The sequence below is a fragment of the Desmodus rotundus genome, chromosome 5, assembly GCF_022682495.2.
Source record: "Desmodus rotundus isolate HL8 chromosome 5, HLdesRot8A.1, whole genome shotgun sequence".
NCBI lineage: Eukaryota > Metazoa > Chordata > Mammalia > Chiroptera > Phyllostomidae > Desmodus > Desmodus rotundus.
Window position 1 is genome coordinate 145,586,264 of NC_071391.1, and position 25,205 is coordinate 145,611,468.

General features: G+C 38.0%; 2 protein-coding genes across 7 annotated transcripts; one reads left to right on the forward strand and one right to left on the reverse strand.

The window, feature by feature from the left end:
• Positions 1-26: 26 nt before the first annotated feature.
• Positions 27-20,316, forward strand: CEBPZ (CCAAT enhancer binding protein zeta). The gene is made up of 16 exons (XM_024552654.4): positions 27-232; positions 2,592-4,084; positions 7,548-7,779; positions 8,364-8,565; positions 9,926-10,014; positions 11,513-11,566; positions 12,111-12,213; positions 12,318-12,386; positions 13,861-13,927; positions 14,853-14,953; positions 15,597-15,654; positions 15,905-16,083; positions 16,478-16,567; positions 19,493-19,554; positions 19,649-19,730; positions 20,137-20,316. Exons 1-16 carry the CDS (start codon positions 77-79, stop codon positions 20,274-20,276), a joined length of 3,177 nt encoding a protein of 1,058 aa, XP_024408422.2. The 5' UTR covers positions 27-76; the 3' UTR covers positions 20,277-20,316.
• CEBPZOS (CEBPZ opposite strand) lies at positions 19,088-25,141 on the reverse strand. Of its 6 annotated transcripts, XM_024552655.4 has the most exons (8): positions 25,048-25,122; positions 24,326-24,636; positions 23,471-23,561; positions 22,368-22,497; positions 21,899-22,014; positions 20,812-20,856; positions 20,311-20,395; positions 19,088-19,243 (listed from the first exon to the last, which is right to left on the reverse strand). In XM_024552655.4, the coding sequence occupies exons 4-7, from the start codon at positions 22,439-22,441 to the stop codon at positions 20,313-20,315; spliced, it is 318 nt and encodes a 105-aa protein (XP_024408423.2). In that variant the 5' UTR covers positions 22,442-22,497; positions 23,471-23,561; positions 24,326-24,636; positions 25,048-25,122; the 3' UTR covers positions 19,088-19,243; positions 20,311-20,312. The 6 variants fall into 6 exon arrangements, with proteins under 6 accessions (XP_024408423.2, XP_045045272.2, XP_053780519.1 ...); XM_045189337.2 differs by lacking the exon at positions 24,326-24,636 and having other exon boundaries at positions 25,048-25,141; XM_053924544.2 differs by lacking the exon at positions 22,368-22,497.
• Between the last annotated feature and the right edge of the window lie 64 nt (positions 25,142-25,205).

The window sequence follows — 25,205 nt, forward strand, 5'->3', positions numbered from 1 at the left end:
TTACGCCCCTACCGGAAGTACGGCACGCGGCCTAGCGGAAGGAGCCTCCCGACGGTTCCCGCGCGCTGTGCTAACCATGGGGCCTGGCAAGAAACCTTTGGAGTTCCACGCTAAGCGGCCCTGGGGTCCTCCCCAGGGGGTAGAGGGTTCGGATGAGGACGACGAGGATGATAACGATGAAGCCGAGAACGGGTTCTCCGTGGAGGAGGTGTTACGGCTAGGAGGCACCAAGGTAATGGCCTTGGGCTACGGGAGAAGAGGCACCGAGGCTTGGGGAGTGGTCCCGCACCACTTCTTTACCATTGCTCTTTGCAAGATAAAAGTCGAGTCGAGCGTTTTTTATGGTTTGGCCTTAGAATGTGGGCTATCCTCTCAATTTGGTTGAAGTAGTATAACTGGCACTCCGTCAGGTCGGAGAGGACTGGCGTTTTTGGCCCTGACCTCGTGGCGTCAGTGTTCTGAACTCTAGTGGTGTTGGTATTGATAGTGTGTACTCACTGAGTACATGCCTATGCTCGCTGTATACGCAAGAAGTTCTTGGAATGCACATCCTGGTTATGGGAAAGGAACGGTAACCAAACTTTTGAATACGTAGTATGTCGGACGCTGAGGGGAACCGGGAACCCATCACCGAGATAGATCTTCGAGCAAAAACCTCAGGGAAAATACGGGCTGAGCCAGTTCGTTTCATGAACAACAAAAATGTCAGTTTAGCTGAGGCGGAATGAGGTAAGAGGAGAGTAGTAAGAAACGAGGTAAGACAGTGGGCTTTTACTCCGAGTTTGACGAAACCATTAGAGGATTTGAAGCAAATATGTGACAGAATTTGGCTTTTCTTTATTAAATGTTGTTTTGAGACTACAATTGGAGATGGGGCGTGGAATAGACGCAGGAGAAATGTATCTTACGGGAACAGATTCACGGTTAACTTTGCTCTGGAGTTGCATTTGATTTTTAAATATGTAATATATGTACATGCTACGAAAACGTTCTGTTTTGCTTCGTTTTTAAGGAAAGGGTACATGGTGAGAAGCCCTTTTTCCCCACTTTTAGCTCGAGCCATGCAACTTACTTTCCAGGAAGCAATATTTTTATAAGTCTCTTGTATCTTCCAAGAAAATGCATGTGCATCTATGTTATTTTTTACACTAAGGGCACCATACTACATCTATAATATTTTGCATCCGTTTTTTTTTTTTATCCTTCCATATCAAAATGGAAAGTTCTGTCATTAGTTTAATGCCTGCATAAATCATTGTGTCTGTCTTAATTTTCTGTCGGCCATTTATTGGGGATATGTAAGTTGTCAGTATTTTGCTATTTTAAAATAATGCCTCAGCTAGCCTTGGCTGGTGTAGCGCAGTGGGTTGAGCGCGGGCCTGCGAACCAAAGGGTTGCTGGTTCCATACTCAGGGCACATGCCTGCGTTGCGGGTCAGGTCCCCAGGTGGGGACACGTGAGGGGCAACCACACATTGATATTTCTCTCCCTCTCTCCTTCCCTTTCCCTCTCTCTAAGTAAAGAAATAAAATCTTTTTAAAAAAATTTTAAATAAATAAATAGTGCCTCAGCTATAATCTTGAATGTGTTTTCCCACATTTGTAAGTGTACGTTTAATTTAAATGTGCATAAATGGAACTGCTGGGTCAGAGGATGTGTGTCTTCTGTGTATTTTGATTGAAGATGACAAGTTGGCCTCCTTAGAGGTTTTGCCAGTTCACACTCCCATCAGCCATGAAGGAGGTGTCCTCCCCCCCCTTCCCTAACACCATCTGTTATAATTTGATTTTTGCTTCTCTGACAGATTAAAAAATGGTACATCACTGTGATTTTAATGTGAGTTTCTCTAAATGTCAGTGAAGTTGAACATCTTTTCGTATTTTTAGAGAATCACTTTTATTTTTACTATGAACCATTTGTTTATATTGTCATATATTTCTTTCTGTTGGGTTATTTGTCACTTCCTTAACTGATGTAGCAACTTTTATATTAATTATTAAGCCAAATTAGTTTGATATGAGTTGCCAGTATTTTTTTTCCAGTTTATTATTTGTCTTTTGATTTGTGTATGAGAAGGTGATAAATTTACCCATTCTCTCCTTTATGGGCCCTAAGTTTTATGTCAAATTTGGAAAGGTTTTTCCCTACTCTGAAATTCTTTTAAAAATTATGTTGTGCTTTCTCCCATTATTTTATGGTTTTATTTTTTACATTTAAATCTCTGATCCTTCAAGTATTTTCGTGTAGTTGGGAAGACCAGGCGATACCATGTCAGCTTTGATTTCAAAGATAGAGGTTTCAAGGAACAAACTGACAGTTACCAGAGAGGAGGGAGGAGAGGGGTAATGTGAGATAATGGAGGGGCCATCAAGGAATATGTATAAAGGACACATGGACAAAGCCAAAGGGGGTAGGTTTGAGGGTTGGGAGGCAGGGATGGGTGAGGGTGGGGGCGTGGTGAGGTGAAAATGAAGACAACTGTACTTGAACAACAATTAAAAAATAAAATACATAGGCTTCACATTAACTTTTGAAGTTTTAACTAAACTGTTGGATTTGTAATTTATTTTGAACTTTATGTTTTTATGCAGCAAGATTACCTTATGCTGGCTGCTTTGGATGAGAATGAAGAAGTTGTGGATGGAGGCAAAAAAGGAGCAATTGATGACCTTCAACAAGGTGAATTGGAAGCATTTATTCAAAATCTGAGTTTGGCCAAGTATGCAAAAGCTTTCGTCATTGAAGATGAACCAACCAACAAAGAAGATGCCAACAAAAAAGCAAATGTATCTAAATTAGGTAATAAAAAGCAAAATGCAGCAGAAAGTGAAAGGACATCTGTGAGTAAGGTGAAAAATAAGAAGAGACCACAACAGCATTCTGATGAGAACAGCGCAGTACCAAAAGTCAAGAAAGACAAACAACAGGACGTGTTTGAGTTTTTTGAGAGGCAGGCATTGTTACTGAAGCCTGGAGGCAAATGGTATGATCTTGAGTATAGCAGTGAATATTCTTTGGAACCCCAGCCTCGGGATGTTGTGTCTAAGTACAAAACTTTGGCTCAGAAGTTGTATGAGCATGAAATTAACTTATACAAAAATAAGACAAATAATCAAAAGGGAGCCTCTTCTACCTGGATGAAGGCGATTGTGTCATCGGGGACCCTAGGTGACAGGATGGCGGCCATGATTCTTCTTATTCAGGATGATGCTGTGCACACACTCCAGTTTGTAGAAACTCTCGTAAACCTGGTGAAAAAGAAGGGCAGCAAACAGCAGTGCCTCATGGCTTTGGATACTTTCAAAGAGTTACTCATTACAGACCTTTTGCCAGACAGTCGAAAACTAAGGATTTTCAGCCAGCATCCTTTCGACAAGCTAGGACAATTGTCCAGTGGTAACAGGGACTCAAGAGACCGAAGGTTGATCTTATGGTATTTTGAACACCAGCTGAAACACTTAGTGGCTGAATTTGTGCAGGTCCTAGAAACTTTAAGTCATGATTCATTAGTAGCCACCAAAACCCGAGCCCTTTCGGTGGCTCATGAGCTTCTTTGTAACAAACCTGAGGAAGAAAAGGCTCTTCTTGTGCAGGTGGTAAATAAACTGGGAGATCCACAGAACAGAATAGCCACAAAAGCCTCCCATCTGTTAGAGACGTTGCTTTGTAAACATCCCAATATGAAAGGCGTTGTGTGTGGTGAAGTAGAAAGACTGCTCTTTCGCTCAAATATCAGCTCCAAAGCGCAGTATTATGCAATTTGCTTTTTAAATCAAATGGTTCTCTCCCATGAAGAAAGTGAACTGGCTAACAAATTAATAACGATTTATTTTTGTTTTTTTCGGACTTGTATCAAGAAAAAAGATATTGAATCAAAAATGCTTAGTGCCCTCTTAACAGGAGTGAATAGGGCGTACCCTTATGCCCAGACTGGTGATGACAAAGTGAGGGAGCAGGTTGACACGCTGTTTAAAGTGTTGCATATTGTGAATTTTAATACCGGCGTGCAGGCTTTAATGTTGCTTTTCCAAGTAATGAATTCTCAGCAGACAATATCGAATCGATATTATGCAGCATTATACAGGTGAGTAATCCCCCTCCAATTTGTGAATATGAGGAATGATGCTACACACACAGTGCCCCTCTGTGGGGCAAGAGAAAAGACTCATGCAACTGGATTTTAGGCTCCCCTCAGACTTCCTACTCACTCTCTTTGACTAAGCCACTACTTAATCTTTGTTTCCCTACTGGGCAGCTACCATATTTTGTCATGTATAATACGCTCCCGCGTATAATGTGCACCCACATTTTTGACCCAAACTTTCAGGGGAGAAAAAATCTTTTCATTTTAATTTTTTAATTCAACTTTTTATTCATATTTAGAAACAAAACCAGTTATAATATTCCAGGGTATTATTTTGCACACAGATATCATTGCTTTCTAGAGTTACACTTTTAATACATAAATAAAGGAATTAAAAACATTTATATAGAGACAGAATTACTACTACCCATGTATAACGCACATCCTTATTTTTTAAAAATTGGGGCAAAAAGAAAATACGCATTATACATGGCAAAATACGGTATGTTACATGCTTTGAAAACATTATTTTTTTATTTTGAGAAGTTGTTAAAATGCACTCCTCCCCACTCCCCCGCCCAAAGCATACATATCCTACCACCTAATATTTCAAATTTAACATTTTGCTGTTTTTGTTTTAAATCTTTGGGGATATTAAAGAGATAGAACTACAGATACAAGTTTCTTCTCCTCCTGCTCCCCACGCCCTCCCCAGTCCTGTATTTATCCTGTCCTTCACACAGCCATTTAGTAACTCACTCACCAGGAATTCAAATGCCAACTATAGGCTGGGTACTGTTCCAGGTGCTTAGGATATATAGCACTGTGAGCAAAATTCCCACCACTAGAGGTGCTTACATTTATATTGGGCAAGTCCGATGGTAAACAGGAAAGTTTGTTAGGTAGGGAGGGTTGATGGTTGCAATTTCGGAGTTAATTTTAATACTTGGATTAACATTTTGTTTACTGAACTTTGCAATTGTCCTCCAGTGCACCATTGAGGGATGAGCTTTTGAACAGGGTGTTGAGTATACCAACAAGCTTTGCGTTTTCTTCTAATTTATTTTTGTAATTTCTCAGTCACATGCCTTGTGAGAAATGTAATGTAGTGGTTAACTCTTGGACTAAGCCACACTGTCTAAATTTGAGGCCCAGCTGTGTAACTGGACAAATTACTTCATCCTCATTATAGCCCTATTGGTAAATATGATTAATCCCATTTTACTGTGCCATAGTTTGTCTATAAAATGGAGTGAGAAACCTCTCTCTGAGGGTTGTTTTGAAGATTATGAAACCTTCCAAGGTTACACAGTTAGAAAATGACAAAATGAGGACTTTGATAAGATTAGTGAGTTATGTATATGTTATCCCATGTAATCTTCATATGTATGTTAAGCACTTGGGAGTGCCTGACACATACAAGTTCTCTGTAAGTGTTGGCTGCTGCTGTTATTAATATTGTTCACATGATTTTTTCAGTTTAATCCTCTTAACGGCCCTCTATTCTGAGGTTCAGTAACTTGTGCAAGGTCAGGCAGACGACACAAGAGTGAGCTAGGTGGCAGGTCCCCCTAACTCATATTGGAGTTCATGATGTTTCGTGGCACTGATGGCACTGTGACACTAAAAAGAATCTCAAGGCCTCTGCATAACTCTTAAGAATCTACAATTTTTTTCAAGTAATAAAAACTTCACTTTTTTAGTTTAGAAAGATTCCAATGCTGAAAATGCAGAGGTTTCAGGATCTTTTGTTTTTTGTGACTTGAGGGTCACAGGAACTTGTAATTTTTAGAAAACGTTTGGAATCTATCGGAAAACATTTTTCTAATATCATTCAACATCTCAGTGTTGAGCACAACAGTCTCACATCTCTGGAGAGTAAGTACATTCCTGAATTCTTTAAGTTACCTCCTGCCAAGGGCTCTTACAGATGGATTTCCTCAGAGGGCTTGAAAGTCGTCTTAAAGAATGTATTTCCTCTTGGTTCTATCAGGAACCATTTAAATAAAAAGTCCCTGATGTTTGGGAGTAAAAAATGAAGAAATTACTTGGTTTACAAAAATGCGCTTTATGAAAAGCTTCAGGAACATGCTGTCAAACGGAGATACGCCTATCTAACTAAAGGCCATCATGTTTCCACTGATGTGCAGTGGAACTTAGTGATTAAAAATAGGTTGCAAAACAGATGAAAGGTTGAAAAATTTCAATGTGACGGGAGAAAATTGAATATCGAAGCTTGAATAGTGTAGAATATCTCAAAATATCACTAATAGGTGCTAGAATTATGGGGCTGACAAATTGGAAAAGTGGGTGTGCAGAGCAATATGGCAGTGCTTCACAACATTAAATGTCTTTATTTCTAGTATCAGTAGGGGAAAGTTTGTGGAAGTACTTAGAACAAGAAATAATGGTTCCGCGTGAGCGTATCTGAAGGACAGTTAATTCCGGGTGTCCGGTGTCTGGAGGTTCAGATCAATTGGAGCATCTCTAATCTCTAGGATTGGGCAGCTAGAATAAAGAGAAAGTTTAAAAATTACATGAGGTGATAGTTGGGAATCCTGCAGATTTCAGCTATGGGTTAAGAAGAGAGAGGCATTCTAGTAAAATTTTGTCCAACATTGGACTGGGTTCCTAGTGAGAGTGAACAATCCACAATCACTAGAGATGTTGCATAACCACCAAGCATGGGATGAACCATTTGTTCATTCAATCAGTTAAGTGCCAGACACTGAGGTTATAACAGTGAATGGCACAGGCCCACTCCCTGTTCATTGGACTTGGGATGGGAGGGAGAAAAAGGTAACTGTGTGTTAAACTGTGAAGGACATAAATATGAGACTGATAATAGAGGACAATGGAGGAACCTGTTTTAGATACTATGGACATGTAGACAATTGGGGAAGAACATTCTGGGCAGAGAGAATGGCATGTATGGATGTTACACGGTTAGTACATTGGACTAGAGGTTCTCTGAAGTCCTCACAATTCAGTTTTCTACTATACTTGAATGGTCTTCACTAGAACCATGTGAAGGAGGCTGCATCTGGTCACCCAGCTAGTAGATAGTGATGCAAGGGTGAGAACCCAGATCTAGTCCACTGCTCCCATAGGTCAGTTTTCATTGTTTGGTCTTGGATTAGCTTTTCATGTGTGGTTCTGTATCTATAAAAATTATACTGTTAGGGCTGTGCCCTCTTACTCCAGAGTATGAAAAACCACTTGGGAAAGAGTGAAAAAAAAAAAACCCCAAATGTCTTTTTCCTATGATCACCTACCCCTACCATCATCATTCTTTCTGTACTAGTCATTGACTTGCATTTTACCCCTTGTCAGAAACAATCTCTTGTTCTAAAATAAGTAGGAAAGTTATCCCTAGATGAGGTTAATAGTTACCTCTGATAGGTGGGTGCTGGTTGTAGAAATGTTTTATGAATAAACGCTTGATCTTATTTTTGTTTTACAGGAAGATGTTGGATCCAGGGTTGATGATGTGTTCGAAGCAAGCCATGTTCCTTAACCTTGTCTACAAATCTCTGAAAGCTGACGTCGTGTTGCGCAGGGTGAAGGCTTTTGTGAAGAGGTTACTTCAAGTTACTTGTGAACAGATGCCACCGTTCATATGTGGAGCTTTGTATCTGGTGTCTGAGATCCTTAAAGCAAAACCAGGTTTAAGAAGTCAACTGGAAGATCATCCGGTATGTTTTACAGCTGTTTTTTAAATTGAGTGGGTTCTGAAGTATATTGGTGTTTTTCTACGTTGCTTCAATGACAGTAACTTTCTTAGTTTCTGGAGCATGTCAGACCTGAGTCGTGCACTTGGACAGACCTGGACTTTAGTCCCAGGTGTACAGCTTACTAGGTGGGCGTATTGCTCGACCCTTTACTCAGACTGACCGTACTACACGGAACTACAATTATGTGAGATAGTTACAGATGGTCGTAGAGCTAGTGGATCTCTTAAACTCTGTTCGATCTTAGACCCCTTTCCTAGGGTGTGAAATGAACATTATAACACCTGCCTGGTAGGGTTATTTAAAATATGTCAGTGCTAAATGTCTTTGTGTAATAAAGTCCCAAAGTCTCAAGGATTCTTGGCTCAAAACTTAACTCTGTTACATTAAGAAGCAAAGATATGTTCTCCCCTCGATCTAAATCTCCCTGATGGAACTTGCATGTTCACCAGAATTACAATAAGTGCATTTCTTCTTTAAAACTACCTCACACGATTCAATACAGACCTCCAGTTAATTGACTCAGATTCATTAAACCACTTTTTCAGGAGTCTGATGATGAAGAAAATTTTATTGACATAAGAGATGATGAAGACATAGAAACATTTACTGATGCAGATGCTGATGCTGATGCAGATAAAGAAAAAGGCACCGTGAAAAAAGTTGAGACAGAAGAAACTGTGTCTAAAAGTGATATGGAAACCAAAAAAGCAGAGTGTGCGTCTTGGGTACACTTTGATAATTTGAAAGGTGAATTTTTTAAATCTTTAAATTACTCTCTTGAATTCTTAAAAGAGGGACCTGGAAATCCTTAGTATTGCTTTCTTAAAAATGGGAACTCTCATGACCAGGTACATTTAAGACCTTAGAAGTACATTTTTAATATAGTGGATCATTTATTTATTAACAGTACCACAGATGGTAAATATATATTTTAAAATAATTTAAATCTTAGAAATTAAAGCAAATACTTTTGGAACTTTGAAGATTTAGTGAGAAAACTGTGGACATATTAGATGCACAATAAACCTTCATTTTCTTTACCTATTAATATAAAAGTTGGTACCTTTGAACCAGTTTCAGTTTCTTGATCTTTACCTGTGTATGTATATATGTAAAGGCCTCAAACCTGGAACATATATGAAGATACCAAATGTCTGTACATAAAAGTTTTATTTATAAACAAAAGTATTTGGTTAGATGTTGTGAATTGTATGGAGGTTTGGTTCTATTGCTTGAGCGTCATATTCACCCTCTATAGTTTCTTAAAGTAATATTTTAGGATTGAAAACTTGCTGTGAGATAGATACTTTACATATACAAATTGAATTAAGTCTGTTAATAAAATACTAGGAGCAAAAGAAATCCTAGGAATACATTCTCCTCATTTGAGGCTGTAAAGAAAAGATTACTAGCCCGAGGATCAAGAAATAGGCCAGACCTATTTCTTCAAACTTGTGGACTCAGGGTCAGATTACTTTAGCTCCGCAAATTTCGGTTTGTCTGTGTGGTAGCAAAGACAAGTTTGGTAGGAAAGTTCTGAAAGAAATCTGTCAGATGTCTTAAGGCTAAACTGAGAGTAATTCCTTAGAAGGATGATGAGCCATGTACATTGTGAAGTCAACAATTCATAATGTCTCTGAAAGGTCTTTGTTTTCCGTTTTTTAATCTTGACTGTCTGAAAACATGAAGAAGACGTAAAACCTGTTCCAAGTGAGAATTATCGGGGGCATAATCTAATGATAAAGATTTAGAGCACTCTAAAGTTCCAGAAGACTTTAGACCTATTTCCTCCTAAGATCATTTGCCATCTTAACACTTATGACATAATTGACTGAGAAATAGGCACTTTTTGTTGTTAGTTGAAAAGGAAAGAAGTTTTGAAGGGGACCTTTCAATGCTGCCTGATTTATTCAATAGCAAATGCTGGCGTGGGTACCAAGATAAATTCTCGAAGGGACTTGGAATTTGTAATCTAGGTAGGATGCCTAATTAAGAATGTTGGAAATTATAAATATCTTGGTAACAACATCAGTGGTACTGACTTTAGTGAAAACTTGGACTAGGAATTAGCATCTGAGAAATTCTGGGGTTTTTTTGTTGGTCTCAGGTGGCAAACGGTTAAACACATACGATCCATTCAGTAGAAACCCTTTGTTCTGTGGAGCTGAAAATACAAGTTTTTGGGAACTCAAAAAGGTAAGATAATTTCAGTTTGTCTTTTGATTCATTTGTACGATATATTTGTCCTCATGGATTTAACACCTTGAAGTATTCATTTTTCTTGCAAATAATTAAATAGTTGTTACTTAGACACGAGTTAATTGTCAAAAGGAAGCAATTTGAAATATGTCAAACAGGTGTGATACTTTATCACCCATATTTCTTGTCTCTGATAAACGTTAAATTTCCACATTTATACCTTTCTGCACTCACATGTAGAAAATTCTTAAATAATGGACATGCAAAATAAAGAGTTTGTACATGGCTATAAATAAGGTCTCTGTAAAATAGGTAAATTTTGCTTTATGCATTAGATACCCCTGAAAGGTTCTGCGGTGAAAATACTTTTTGCAAATTACTTTATAAATGCATAGGAGTAGCTCATATTTTGTGGTTTCTCTTGTAAAGCAAGTAAGTATTCCTATACCGTGGTTCTCCAAGTGTGATTCCACGCCCAGATTCCTGGGGGTCTCCAACCGCTTTTCAGCAAGTCTGTGAGTCACAACTACTTTCAGAATGTTACTAAGACAGCATTGACCTTTGTCACTATGTTCACAGTGGCACGGATGGTATAAAAGAAATGATGGATGTAACTTGCTGCCTTCGCACGACAAAGACTAACACTACGATACACTTGCATCTCTTATATTCTTTACTGTCACATACTTTCAGTTTTAAAAAAAGGCAGTATCATGTAAGCATGTTGAGGCAGGTGAAAGTATTGATTTTACTATCTCAACTCTAAAGGACATTTGTTTTTAATAATCCGGTGTGCGATACAGCAAAAACGCACGGTGCGTTCTGCTGCATAGCTGAGTGTGGAGGTCGTCTCATCTCCCAAGGACAGGTGTCTGTGCGGTTGTTGGAAACTCAGTTAACTACGTCCTTCATGAAAGACTGGCTGAACACGGCTCCGGTTGTTGCGACTTGGGTATTTGAGAGCCATTGGTTTGGACATGAAGAAAGCCTACAGTCATGCGAAAGGCTCTTAGTAAACCCTCTTTTTTTAACTACAGATCCGTATCAGGCCGGAGTTTCTTCATATACTTCAACTAAAATAACGTGAAATGTGGAAGCAGATGTGAGAATCCATTGTGTTCTGTTAAGCTAGACATTAAGTAGATTTGCAAAACTGTAAAATAATGCAGCCCTTCTCACTAATATTTATTTGTTTTTCAAAAGTTTTCATGAAATATATTATTAATATATAACAGGTTTATTGTTACTTTAAGTAGACTATTAATATGGAATAGGTTTACTGTTATTTTAAGTTAAAATGTTTCTGTTGTAATTTTTAATTAAGTAAATAACAATAGATATATACCACTTGAAGTAAGGAAGCTTAAGCAGCCCTGAGACCAGAATAGTGAGAATCACTCCTAATGTATTGGCCTAACTTCCAGGTCTCTGGATTTTCTTAATCAATTACTGTAGTAAGAACGGACCTCACTCACTTTTTTTTTTTTTTTAATAGCTGTCTGAACATTTTCATCCCTCTGTGGCTCTATTTGCAAAGACTATCCTTCAGGTAAGTCTAAAATATTCAAAAGAGAGTAAAGAAAAGTAAGTGATCTAGTTTTAGATGATAAATAACTGGCCGTACAATATTTTCTCCACCAGGTAGAATCATGTCCATTTGCCTGCTGTTGTAAGGGAGCAATGACTTGTTTAACACAGAGCAGCAGTTAAGTCTTCCCACTCTGAGATGAATGGGAATACAGGATTTTAGGAAACCACGCACTTGTTTAGTACATTCTGGCTTTTCTCCTGGAGAAAGGTTGCCCTCTCATTTCCTCTCTGCTACTACAGGGCTTGGTTCCGGGTTAATGGTTAAATGACCTATAGTATTAATATTATTTACTTATTCACATAATCAGCAGTGTACCATAGAATATGTATGAGTGTGTTTGATTTCTTTAAGTAAAGAATAATATGCATGACAGATGTTAGAAGAGTCATTTATTGCAGTTTGTGCCTTCTATGTATTGTAATAGACGCTTACAGTTTCCTATTTTTTCCTCATCTGGATGCATGCATATAATTTAAGTTCTGAAATCCCCGTCACCTTTCAGGGGAATTATATTCAGTATTCAGGGGACCCACTGCAGGATTTTACACTAATGAGATTCTTGGATCGATTTGTGTACCGAAATCCAAAGCCACATAAAGGCAAAGGTATGCTTCTATTTGATGGATTATTTGGTTTTCAGTGTTGACTAATACACAGTATGAGCGTATAACTAGGTTTTACATTACACTGTCTGGATTTTACATTTTAGAAAACACGGATAGTGTTGTGATGCAGCCAAAAAGAAGGCATTTTATGAAGGATAGTCATAGTCTTGCCGGTAAGTGTTTATCGAATACTTTATAATAATTTTTTAGACTGTGTTTATTTATTTATTTGAGAGAGGGGAAGGAAGGGAGAGAGAAGGGGAGAGAAACTTTGATGTGTGAGAGAAACATCGATTGGTTGCCTCTTGGGCATCCCAACACGAGCACCTGGCTCACAACCCAGGCACGTGCCCTGACCAGGAATTGAACCGGCGAGCTTTTGGTTTGCAGGCCGGCGCCCAACCCACTGAGCCACGCTAGTCAGGGCTGTAATAATTTATAAAAGTCTGGACAATTGAAACTTAACAAGATAGTACAAGTCGATAACATATAAATTGTGTTATTTGTTCCACTGTTAGATTAAAACCTAAGCACCAGAGACATTGACCACCTTTTGTTCCCAAGAACATGTAGGCATTTCTAAGTCCACTGTGTCTGATTGAACCTTTTTTTTAAACTTTATTACACAAAATTTCAGTCATATCCAAAGTAAATAAATAAATAGTATGATCAACTTCTCCCCCACCCCCTTCCCAGTGGCCATGACCAGCTTTAACAGTTATTGATATTTTGCCCTTCTGGTATCATCTGTGGCTTTATCAGTGAACCACCCCCGCTCCACCCCCAATATATATTATGTACCTACTGTCTTGTAGGACTGGCCATGTTAAGCTCCCTAATATGAGCTTAGCAGAAAACCCACTCAGCGTTGTTAGAGCATCCTGTTAATTGAGTGGTAACGTTCTCCTTCTATGGGTGTGTGCCCATCCTGGGATCTGAGTGTTTGTTTTTCAGTTCAGAGCCAACATTCCTTTGCATACCAGGTCTCAGCTCCTTTTTGTCTAAGGCTAAGGTGAAAACACACCGTATAAATCATTTCATTTCCAACTTACTTCACAGAGGTCCAGAGGTGTGAGAAGACCTGCCCGAAGTTAATAGAATTAGAAGCCAAATTCCCTTTTAATCAAGATGAATCAGAAATTTTTATTTTGAAGATGGAAAACTAATGTGCTTACACTCCCTACTGTTGTTTTTTAGTTTTCCTCAGCATTAAGTAAAAGTATGGATAATTCTACGTTTGCCTTTGCTTCCTGTTCCCAGAATGACAGGCATTGTCATTTTTCTGAGATGAAAATGGCAAGTTTTTAAGTGATTATTTATTAAGAGAACTTTTTGAATTTTTTATCTCTTGAAATTCAGATCTGGGGTGCAGTTGGGGGACAGTGAGAGAGCCCATTCTTTCCCTGCGACGTGCAGTTGGCTCAGCACCGCCTACTTTTCACTATAGCCGACTATCGTTCCCAGTGCAGGCCCCACTCCACACAAACTTCCCCAGAGACTGCGCTTTGCACACTAGGTTCCCGTCTGCCCACCTCCTTTATCTTTGGAGACTTTAGAATTGTAGGTATGCTGTATTTAGTCTTTGAGCTTGAATAACATGAAAGGGATTTTTTTAATAAATAAAATTTTTTAACTGAATTTTTCTAGTGAACAGCAAGGAGTTCCTTGCAAAAGAAGAAAGCCAAATACCAGTGGATCAAGTGTTTTTCTATAGGTAATATACTTAATATAGTTTTGTTTGGGGAACTGTTAAAATTTAAAATTTAGAATCTATAAATGCTTTGTTAACATAGGCTAAGCTTGAAAAGATCAAAGGACATATCAGTGTCCATTTTTGTGAAGGTAATTTATAAATCAGTCATTTTGCTGCCATTGAGATATCTAAGTGGAACGGAAACAAGTAAATTTGAGGGTTTTGTTTTTAACTGGCATAATTTTTGTTTTATGAATCTTGACTTTAGGGAACTTAATCTCTAATTTCCTCTTTTTAATACCCTAATTTTCTAACAGGCTTTAAATTTGTATTAATCTAACCCAACGATAGATAACTCATGAGTAATTAGTGCAAAACAGGGCTCTAAGCGGAATCAGCAGAATTCACTGTGTTGCTATGGAGATAATTCGTGAACCTACTGGGGGTACTAAATGCCTCACGGTAGTAAAGCAGCTGTTACTTTGGTTTGATTCGATTTGCTCTTTCGACGCTTTTTGTGTGAAGAATTTTGAGGGCATGATCCCATCTGCAAAATGCCAAGTTTTATGGTATCCTAATATGACAATAGGTCTGATAAAAGATTGTGAATAAAAGTCAGCACATTTTATGATACTCTTAATACTTTCATCATTAGTGTTGACCCTGAAACAACCTTTTACACATGCCGTTTAATTAAGGTGAGTTGAGGTGTTTTTATGAGGAACCAAACCTGAATATTTGAAATTTATACTTCACATTTTAGAAGTCTCCAACTGTTTCATAGAATTCAACTTTTTTCTACAATAAATACAAATTTTAGTCATTTATATCCAGCAGAGTTAACAGCATTTACACTTGTTTGGGTGAATGGTCATAGGTGCTTTGGTTATAGTGAAGTAGTCCCTTTAGTAAAATTATCAGATATGTGACATGAATTTCGTTGCAGGTATTATAAAAAAGTTGCTGTCGTTAAAGAGAAACAAAAACGGAATGCAGACGAAGAAAGTATAGAAGATGTGGATGATGAGGAATTTGAAAAGATGATTGGTAATTTGTTGAGTCTTTAATTTGTAAAATAATTTATTACGTTAGTGGTAGGAGTGACCTTAGTTTAAACAATCACTTAACTAAGAATACCATGCAAATCACAATGGAGAATTAAAAAATATTTTGGTGGAATAATGATAATTCATATGACAATTCATGGAGGAAAAATTATATTGGCATGAGTATATTCATTCTTAAGACCAAATCTTTTAAAAAAGAGGAACCATTTTTACTGTCCCTAATCTTGCGTTATTGGTGGCAACAGTCTACTATTTCATCTATTTTATCTTTACGCTCCACAGAGCTAGAAAACCTTAATTGAAATTTAGACTGAAACAAAAAACATGGGAAATTAGAAAGGCTTACATTGAGGCCACTTACATAGCTCTAATAAAGTAAAAAGGACTGCAGTTGCTAAATATTTTATTTGCTATTTACCCTCTTGCTATAAAGAACGGTAGATAGAATCTGAAATTAACTGGAACCATTTTAGTTTAGGAATTTAATTAAGGTCAGTATAGTTACAGGTTTATTTTGGTGTTTATGATAAACAGAAGAATCTTGACTGTTAACTGATTTAGAAGACATGTCAACTTTGTTATTCTTTGCTATGTCTTACAATTTGTATATTGTTCTCTGGCAGATATATTTGAAGATGATAATTGTTTCACTCCTGGAAAGGATGATCTTGATTTTGCTGGGTAAAATACATTTCTTCAATATGTTTTTTTTCACTGTTTTCTCAGCATTTCCCAAATTGTCCCTCTGGAATAAGCTTGGGAAATAGATCCAGCACTTTCATTTTGGACCTTTATAATGCACATTAAATAAAGGCTCTGAGTTTTCTGTAACTCCCCTTTTAAACTTGTTCATAGCCTAATACCCTGTAGTCATCAAATCACATTTTAAAAAACAGCTGCTTCTTTTACATTACGAGTTGTTTTTCTTCAGCAACGTGAAAAAGAAAAAAAAAGGAGCTAAGGGTGAGCCAGAAGATGAAGATTCAGAAGAGAGTGATGATGACCTTGATAACTTGGATGATGATGAAGTTTCTTTAGGAAGTATGAATGGAGAATTTGCTGAGATCGACGAAGGTGGAGGGACGTTCATGGATGTGTTGGATGATGAAGGTGAGGGCGTTCAGGGGAGGCGTGTTTTCAGTATAAGACTGAGACAAACGACATCCTCCTTCCTTCTTCAGCATAGGCTTGTTTTTCTGTTGAATATTTTTTAATATTACTCTGTATTCAGATTAATACTCAGGCCAGAAATTTAAAGAGGACCTTTTCTCCCTCGCATTTGAAACTGAAAGGTGTTTTTTAAAGCAGTTGAGTGCTGAGTTTTGGACTTCTATTTTTATCAACAATTAGGCCATATGTGCTATACCTGTTGAGCTGTTATGTTGCTTTTTTTAAATATTATTAGAATAGTAACTAGCAGTTTCTAAAAGTGAGTACTCATCATCCTAACCCTAGAGCAGTCCTGTTGTTTTTAAATTACTTAATAGCACTTTTTTGGTAACAGAACCTAACAATGAAGTCAACTCCAAAGTCAGTTCTAAGAAAAGCAAGAGGAAAGGTACAAATGATTTTGACTTTGCTGGATCGTTTCAAGGTAAGAAAGTGCATCTAGTCTCTTTGAAACATAAACAGTGTACATATGAAAGATATTACTCATTATTTTGGAAATTTTTCTAAATTGTTGGTTGGTACAATTTAGTTTATTTTTGCAGTGGAAAATAAGTTTTATGTATTTTAGTATGTAAAAATTATTTCCCACATATCTTCAATTATTTTCTCTTCCTAAATTCACATATCTGAATATCTCTAGATGATTTTTTTCATTCATGTTTAAATCACTCAATTTAAGCCCTACATTCTCCATAAACACCTTTTGCCTTTTCTCAACCAACCCCATTTTCTTTGCCATTTGACCCCTCTGAAAATCCATGCTCTTCATTAACTTCATTTCCCTTTTTTATGAGATCTGTCATCTTGTTGCCATGACAAAGCAATTCTAATCTCAAAAATACCTTACATGAAACAGATAGGAATTCTTTCTGCTAATTTGTTCTCTAACGTTTTTTAAAGTGTATCATAACAGATTATCCATGTTAGTGTAACACTTGTGCTAATAAAAGAAAAAAGTACTATTATCAGGTGACAACCGTAAGTTGTTGATAAAAATACAGACAGCACTACAGTAAATATTTCATCCCATAACCCTGTGGATAAATGTGCAGGCTTGCGCTTTTTTTTCATGCTTTGCCTCTTTGGCTTCTGCTTACTAGTAAATACTGATGAATAAAAATAGGCTTGCAAAGTTAAAAATAATTAAAACACTTAACAATACTTCATTAAAATTAAATAAATACTAAAAAACTTGACATTCAATATTTGACAATAAATATAAAAATAAAAACTATATACTGGTAGTAGTCTCTCAAGAGATTTTTATGCTTAGAAAATTTTGATCAGCTCCAAAAGCTGACAAAATACTGCTAATAATCAGTTCTCTTATTTAGATTGATTTACCTGATACATATTTAAATTATAACGTGCCTTCCCGATTTTGTTTTCAATTGAGTGATGTCACTTTAATAGTATCATATGCTCAAATATAAGGCAAAGTTTTCCTCAAAGTCATCTCTTAGAAATGTTGCTTTATCTCCAGTCCTGCTGAGCCTGTCATATTAAAAATGCTCTCTCAGCAACCTTATTTTTAATAATAAAAGTACTATTTCAGAAGACAACAGTCTGAAAGAATCTCACATCTCAATCAATAATAGTTTGGGATGCAAATTCAAGTGTACATGATAGAATTGGTTAAAACAAAGAAGTAAAGGAATTTTACACTTGATTGATCCTGAAGGGTTTCCCTTACATTGACAAATGCTGGATAAAGAAAGGAAACTGTCTTTAAGAAGGCAGTACAGCAAAAGTGTTTACTAAGCAAAGTTATAGGTATATACCTGTAAGATGAATGAAAAACAAAAAAAGCCCTTTTCTAATCCTATATCAACGAGCATTTTAGCTTAAAATAAAACATTCAATAATAGCATCATGTATAGTTTTTCAATAATATAACATGTATTTCACCTTGATAAAAATTGAGATGAAATGCTCTAGAAACTATTTTATCAATAGTGGCTGTGGTATATTCATGCAAAGACTTGTACACAATCGTTAATAGCAGCATTATTCAGAATAGCCAAAAACTGGCTAACAGCCCAAATGTCCACTGACTGATGCTTGGATAGTAAAATATGGTCTACCCGTGTAGTGGGACGGCAGTAAATTACACAGCAGTAAAATGGAGAGAAGTACTGCTACATGCTATAATGTGGGCGAGCCTGAGAACTGGTACATGTGGTGAAAGAAGCCAGGTACGGAAAACCACTTATGATTCCACTTACGTAAAATAACCAGAAAAAGCAAAGCCTTCATGGGAGTGGTCATGTGACTACAAATGGGCATTATGGATCTTTTGGAGTTGATAGAAAAGAAATATTCTAAATTGTAGCTAAACAACTCTGTAAATTTACTGAAACATACTGAATTATACACTTAAACAGCTGGATTTTATGACAAGTTTTATTCCTAGGTACAGCTGTTTTATTTTAAGTGATTCCAGGCTCTGGATGGTGTGGTTCACAGATTGAGTGCTGTCCTACAAACCTAAAGGTCACCGGTTCTATTCCCAGCCAGGGCACATGTCTGGCTTGGGGCCCAGGTCCCCAGTAGGGGGCATGTGAAAGGCAACCACACATTGATGTTTCTCTCCTTCTCCCTCCCTCCCACTCTCTAAAAAATAAAAAAATAAAATCTTTAAAAACATATATAAATAAATAAAAGTGATTCCAGTAGTGCCAGAGACATTGACACAAAAGATGCAAAGAGTTTGGATAATACTGTTTCAGGACATGGATAAAAAGCTTTCTCTAGTTAATATGTTTTTAGATAGATGGATTTTAAATGTGAATTAGAATTTAGTAAGTATTAAAAATAGATGTTACTATTTTATCTGTTTTGAAACGTTTATATATTCAGAATGATAGATGAGGTATTTTTAAAGGAAAACCACTTTATTTTGAGTAGTATAAATAAAACTTTATTTATAATGTAATAAGCATACCTTCAATAATTTCTTAATAGTCCAAAGAATAAAATCTCTGGCTTAATTAGAATTTACATTTTGCCTTAAATATTCCAAAATCCATCCATGTCAGTTCTGGAATTTTAATCTTGCCTGATACTGTGAAATAGGGTAAACTTTGATCAGTGGCCAAACCTGAAAGGCAAGAAGACATAAAAGTCATCTGAATAGTTCTATTAGGGTACTACCTTTTTGAAAATTAGTGTATACTAACTCTTAAATACATTTCTGTCTTTAAGTGCTAGCTACCTAATGGTGCTAGAAGATAATTGCAATTGTGTATTTTAGCCCAAATACAACTTTTAACAAAACCACATTGAAAGATTTATATTTTTCAAAAATCATTGGATTTACAATATAACAATCTAGGCTTATACTTTTTAGGACCCAGAAAAAAAAAGAAAAGAAATCTCAGTGACTCCAACCTATTTGTATCTGCTGAAGAGGTAAGGCTAAAAATATACTATTTAAACAAGTTAGCTATTCAACATTGTTCTAAGTTTTCCAATAAGTGTATCTCCTCCCCCCTTTTTTTTTAAGTTTGGCCACCTATTGGATGAAAATATGGGACCCAAGTTTGACAACATTGGCATGAATGCCATGGCTAACAAAGATAATGCAAGTAAGTAACTTGAATTTTTTGATGAGGTTTTTTAATAGCCATACTTAGAACTTCTGAAGATTACGTAGTATGAGTTGGCTAAGTGACTTTATAAATGCTTTATAGACATTTTAATTTTTTCTCATATTGATAGTTACTGGCTTCTGTTCTTTTGCTAGTAAAAGTGTTCAGGGGAAATAAAATCTTCAGAGCATTTGTTCCTTTCCTGTCCTAGCCTATTTATAAAACGGTAATCTTTGATATTAAATATGGAAGGAAAATAACAATGAGCAGGGGATTTGCATAGTGGGTGGGAAACAACTGTAGGCCCTGGCAGGCCAGAAGCTCCTGCTCCTCAGTAGGTGGTTCTGTGGGGCCTCCCAAGAGTATAGAGTGTGGTGTGTTCATCTTTCCTCTCCCCCCAAAGGTGTCAAACAGCTTCGATGGGAGGCTGAACGTGATGACTGGCTACACAACAGAGATGTGAAAAGTATCATCAAGAAAAAGAAGAATTTCAAAAAGAGGAGACCGAAAACTACTCAAAAAATTAAAAAGCAAAGAAAATGAGTGTTTTCTAAATAAATTATAAAATTCTACTTACTCCTAACTTTTGTTGTTCAACCATTTTTCTTGGTCTTGCTCTCTGACTCCATACATTCCAGAATATTCAATGGATTTGTAATAAACTATAAATAAAAATAGTTGTAATTTATAAAATCATGTAAAAATGTTAAAATTAAACAATATTGAGAAACATCAGGCTTATTTTCTTTCTTGCTACATATTGCATGTAGAAGCACCTGTAGTAATCATTGTAGTGGACACTATTAATTAGGCAAATACTGTGCTAATTACCTAATGTTAAGCTATGATTCTATCACCACCTCAGGTATCCAGCCCATGAGCTAACTGCTCTCATTTAGGTTACTCTTGGTGAGAACTTTGAGTTCTCAGAAGGAGCTAAATAGGTATGAAGGTATCTTTCTCCTTTTGGAAATTGACATCACACAATAGAGTCATTTAGCTCTTAATTGATCATAAAGAAAATTACTACTTAGTTTAGATAAATACCTATAGGATGAATAAGTTACATGAAACATACCTTCTAAGATGGTGGGAAATTTCTTGCTCATTGTTTGCCTGAAATCTGATGAAATTTTTTTTTAATTAGACATGGTTAGAAATTCATTGTATTAACTCACACAGCCATAATAGAGTGCTAGCCTTAGGGTCTATAAAACAGGAATTCCACAGATTAGAAATTTTTCTTAAGGTCCTTCTCTTAATCCAGGAACTATATCCGTTTGGGTCTAAATTGCACTTGCCTTACACGTGGCCATCTGTAGTTATTTTGTAACTTAAAGTTCTAGCCTGTATATTCGATGTAAGTTATTTAGAAATATTTAAAGGGCAATTTTTCAATGTGCAATGTGCTTATGTAACTATGAATTATTTTTATGGATGCAACTACTTTGTTTTAGATTTAGAAGTAAGACTTCCCAGTTCTTTAAGTTGGTTTTAAACTTTAATTTGCTTTTAAGTACTGTTTTGGATATTTTCTTTTATATCCTTACTTACAGTTTGAAAGTGTGGAGATTTTGCGAATATCCAATGTTATCATGGAACAGTGTTCCAGTGAAGTACTTTTGAGAAATAAATGACACCTTTTAGAGTTGACCACCGCTCAGGGCTGCTTCGGTGAAAGAGAAAGCAGCACTTCCTAATTAAAAATTTTTGAGCTCATATAAAATTCAGCCCCACAAAATGTCAGAGCACTTTCAGTGGTAGCCAGTGGCATGAAAGGGTTTTCAGCACCCAGTACTGATGGAGACAGAACTCTGATCCTAAGAAACTGATAATTTGGACAATTCAACTACGCTACTCAGTCTGCCAAAGGATGAAGTGCATTTGCTCCTTTTGTGCTCCCAAAAGAAGCCAGACTAAGGACACCGCTCTTTGCCCTCACTAGTAAGACTTGAGGAAAGTGTGAAACCTTTAGTCTACAAACATTAATTTTTAAGGAGGAAATTAAGAATAATTTACAATAAATACCTAGCTTCCCCTTGTGGCCATAAAAATGTCTACTAATGCTGAATCTGAAGCAGTTTCTCTAAAAATGTCATGTAGCACTAAAAATGCATTAGCAAACTGCATACCCCCCATAAAAATAACTTCTGATCTATGATTACCTTGGCTTGTGTCCATCTTTTTAAATAAAACAAACGCTCCAAAAACGCCCAAAAGTTCAGCCACTAAAACTCCTTTAAAGATCTTCTTTGCCAGTGGTTCCAAAGTGCGAGCCATCCTAAGTTTAACAACAAATACATGTAAACCTAAGTGAACGTGTTCAAATGTAGTACCGCTTCTACAAAAATAACTCCAATTCCTACAGTTTGCATGGTTAGCTGTATAGGGAAAAAAACAGTTACTGATTACTTATTTGTATCAGAGATGGCTCACGTTCCTAGTTTTCAATCTCTCTGCCTGAGGGCAGCAATGTTCAACCGCTGTGCTGCAAGAATGTTTAAAACATGCAATAACCAACTATTTAGTCAGGGGCACTGACCTCTTTTTCCCTAAAACTGTCAAAGAAATGACAACAGCCAACACAATAACCATCTGGTATGAATGAATAAAAATTATACCTATAAATTATACCTTTTTTTGGTCAGATTGGCAACAATATATCTTGTGGTGTGCCACAGAATTTTAGTAAATTGTTTGTGTGCCATGAGATGACAAGTGTTGAAAATCGCCGCCCTCAGGGCGCAATGAACCAAAGATGTGACTGGATAAAGCAGAGAGGAGAATAGAAGGCATTGTAAAAAGAACTGACAATTTATGGAATTACAACTTTAAAATTGTCTAAGGATTTAAAATGGTGGGAGATAAGAGTAAATAATTCTGTAGCTGAACTAGGAATTAAGGTATGATCTAATGGGAACAGTATGTCAAAGCTTGTAAAATACCCTACAAAAGTAAGGTTATTCTGTAAGTGGTTGTACATGTTTATAGCGGGAGCTTTTCATTTATTTGTACAGCATATATTGACCTATGTGCCACAGTCCGGGCACTTTACACAAAGCTGAGCAATAACAGGTTCTTGTTCCTGAACAGCTACTATTCTAACATTATTTTCAAACTCACTACATCACCCAAAACCTCATTAAAAAGCACATTCCTGGGCCTCGACCTGCACTTCCCCAATCCCCAGATTCTGATTTAGAACTCCAGGGTTGGTATCTCAGTAATTTGCCCTTTAGCAGGTAACTCCAATTAACATTTATACAGGAGGCCACAGGGCCAAACGAGGAAGAAAACTGACCTACATCAACCAGTAAGTGGCAAGAGTAGACTTTAGATCTTGGTTCTCTTCCTGTAATTAAAATAAAAGCTAATCAAAAGACAGGATTTGAGTCTTTACTCTTTCTCTAAAGTAAAAGTTACGCAAGTTAAAGGGCTATGTCACAAGAAAATAGCTTATGTCGCTCTTACTGCATATATGAATGTAAACCCAAGTTTTTACTCTGCCTCCTTATAACCCTAAAGTCAAGAACAACAAGAGAACCATTGTTTTTAATCCCAGTATTTTGATATTGTCCATGTATGCTCTTTCTCACACTGCTCTGTCCTTTGTGCAGATGGTATGCTCTCTAATACACAGCAGTCCCAGCTCTGCTCACAATCAAGCGTTTATTTACTCCATTCCCTTCTGACTCCTTCTCACAATGCCCAAGGGTGGGGGTAACTAAATACCCTACCTTTGTAGGATTATCCTGCTAAAATCGTTACCAGGTGTCCCTTCTCCGCAAATTCCCTTCTCTCATTTTGATAATGTGATCACCCTGGGGACTAAAAGATTAAAACTTTATTATTCTTACCTAAAAGAAAAGCAGAGGAAGTTTAAAAAAAAAAAGAAGAAGAACTTACAACCACCAGGCAGGTGAGTGGGTAGGGAGAATTGTTTTACTACGATGCTGGACATTACTGACAGGAAATAAATCCTGATGAGAACAGGGAGCTCTCCCGGAGGTATTTTTAATGTTCAAGGTGTGAAAAGAACAAAACAAGGCCTGTCTGTAGCTGGACCCACAGTGTAAGGAATCCAAGTAAAATTTTGTTTTGTTTTGTTGGAGACGGTGAGATTAAGGATTCAAGCGATAAAAACCAAATAACACTGTATAATAAATCATTTACTTTTCTTGAAAATGTGTGTGAGCCCTGGCTGGTGTGATTCAGGGGATTGAGTGCTGGCCTGCGAACCAAAGGGTCACGGGTTAGACTCCCAGTCAGGGCACATGCCTGGGTTGCAGGCCAGGTCCCCAACAAGGGGAGCATGAAAGGCGACCACACACTGATGTTTCTCTCCCTCTCTTTCTCCTTCCCCTCCCCTCTCTAAAATAAATAAATAAAATCTTTTAAAAAAATGTGTTTCTCTCTCTCTCTCTCTCTCTCTCTCTCTCTCTCACACACACACACACACACACACACACACACACACACACACTTTACCTTCCCAGTCCCTCAGCTCAGGAGAGGTGTTTATAACGACTGCTAAAGCCCTTTTGATAAGACCACCAAAGGCAAACTGTCCACGGCAAAGCTAGGTTACTAACCGGCAGAGGAGGAGCAAAAGTAGAGAAGATCTGGAGAAGGATGGAACTTAGGTGAGGTTTAAAACACAGCCGTCCTCTGACGGGCTAGCAGAAAAGCGGGGCTGTGCGCCACGGGGTTGCCATCTCACTGGGAGACAGGCTGACTCGAGGCACACAAGCTGAGACAATGGTTAGTGCTGCACCAGAAAACCCCTCCTCTGTGCACCAAAGCTTGACATCAGACCGGCTCGGTTTGTCCAGGCAACACGATTTCACACCGCAAGGTCTCTCCCAGCTTGGATGTTGCAGAACAAGGTTTCTCGGCTACGTCTCTGGGTTTAATTAGCAAGGGCCGTTTTTTCAGGTTCCCACCGTCAAGAACCAAGCCTCCAGCGAGGCGCCTGAGCCGCAGCTCTCAGGCTGCCTACCCACCCACGATCTCCAGCCCCTCGCCGCCCCGCATCGCCAAGGCGCCTGCTCCCACCGTCCCCCTAGCTGCCCGGTGCACCGTGGCAGCCCCCGACTCTCCATGGCCCGGGATCCCAGAAGGTCCAGCCCGGCCTGCACCGCCCGGCCGCGCGGCCCAGGTGGCCGAGCGACCCGGAAACACTCGGGCCAGTCGCGCGCTCGCTCCAGCGCACTGGAGACAGTGACACCCGAAGGTCCTCAGCGTGGCCCCAAAACTCTAGAGAGGTCCCACCCAAACCTGCCGCACTCCCGGCTCTGGGTAGCGCAAGTCACACCTGTGAACTAGAGCCCCGCGCCGCTGCCTCGCCGGGATCGCGCGCACGCAGGGCCGCGCCCGCGCGGGCAGCGGCAGAGCCCCGCCCCCCGGCGTTGGCCCCGCCCCACGCCGTAATTACTGCTGTACGCTTGCTGGGAGCCTGTTCTGACTGCGGAC

Bases quoted from the DNA above. Each gene is read 5' to 3' on its own strand.
- CEBPZ (XM_024552654.4), top strand. From the start codon at position 77: ATGGGGCCTGGCAAGAAACCTTTGGAGTTCCACGCTAAGCGGCCCTGG. The intron at 8,566-9,925 runs GTGAATTTTTTA...TGTTGGTCTCAG, and splicing joins ACACTTTGATAATTTGAAAG to GTGGCAAACGGTTAAACACA. The intron at 16,084-16,477 runs GTGAGGGCGTTC...TTTTGGTAACAG, and splicing joins GGATGTGTTGGATGATGAAG to AACCTAACAATGAAGTCAAC.
- CEBPZOS (XM_045189337.2), bottom strand. From the start codon at position 22,441: ATGGCACACAAACAATTTACTAAAATTCTGTGGCACACCACAAGATAT. The intron at 22,015-22,367 runs GTATAATTTATA...TGTTAAACTTAG, and splicing joins GCCAATCTGACCAAAAAAAG to GATGGCTCGCACTTTGGAAC. The intron at 20,396-20,811 runs GTATGTTTCATG...TTTTATTTATAG, and splicing joins ATTTCCCACCATCTTAGAAG to TTTATTACAAATCCATTGAA.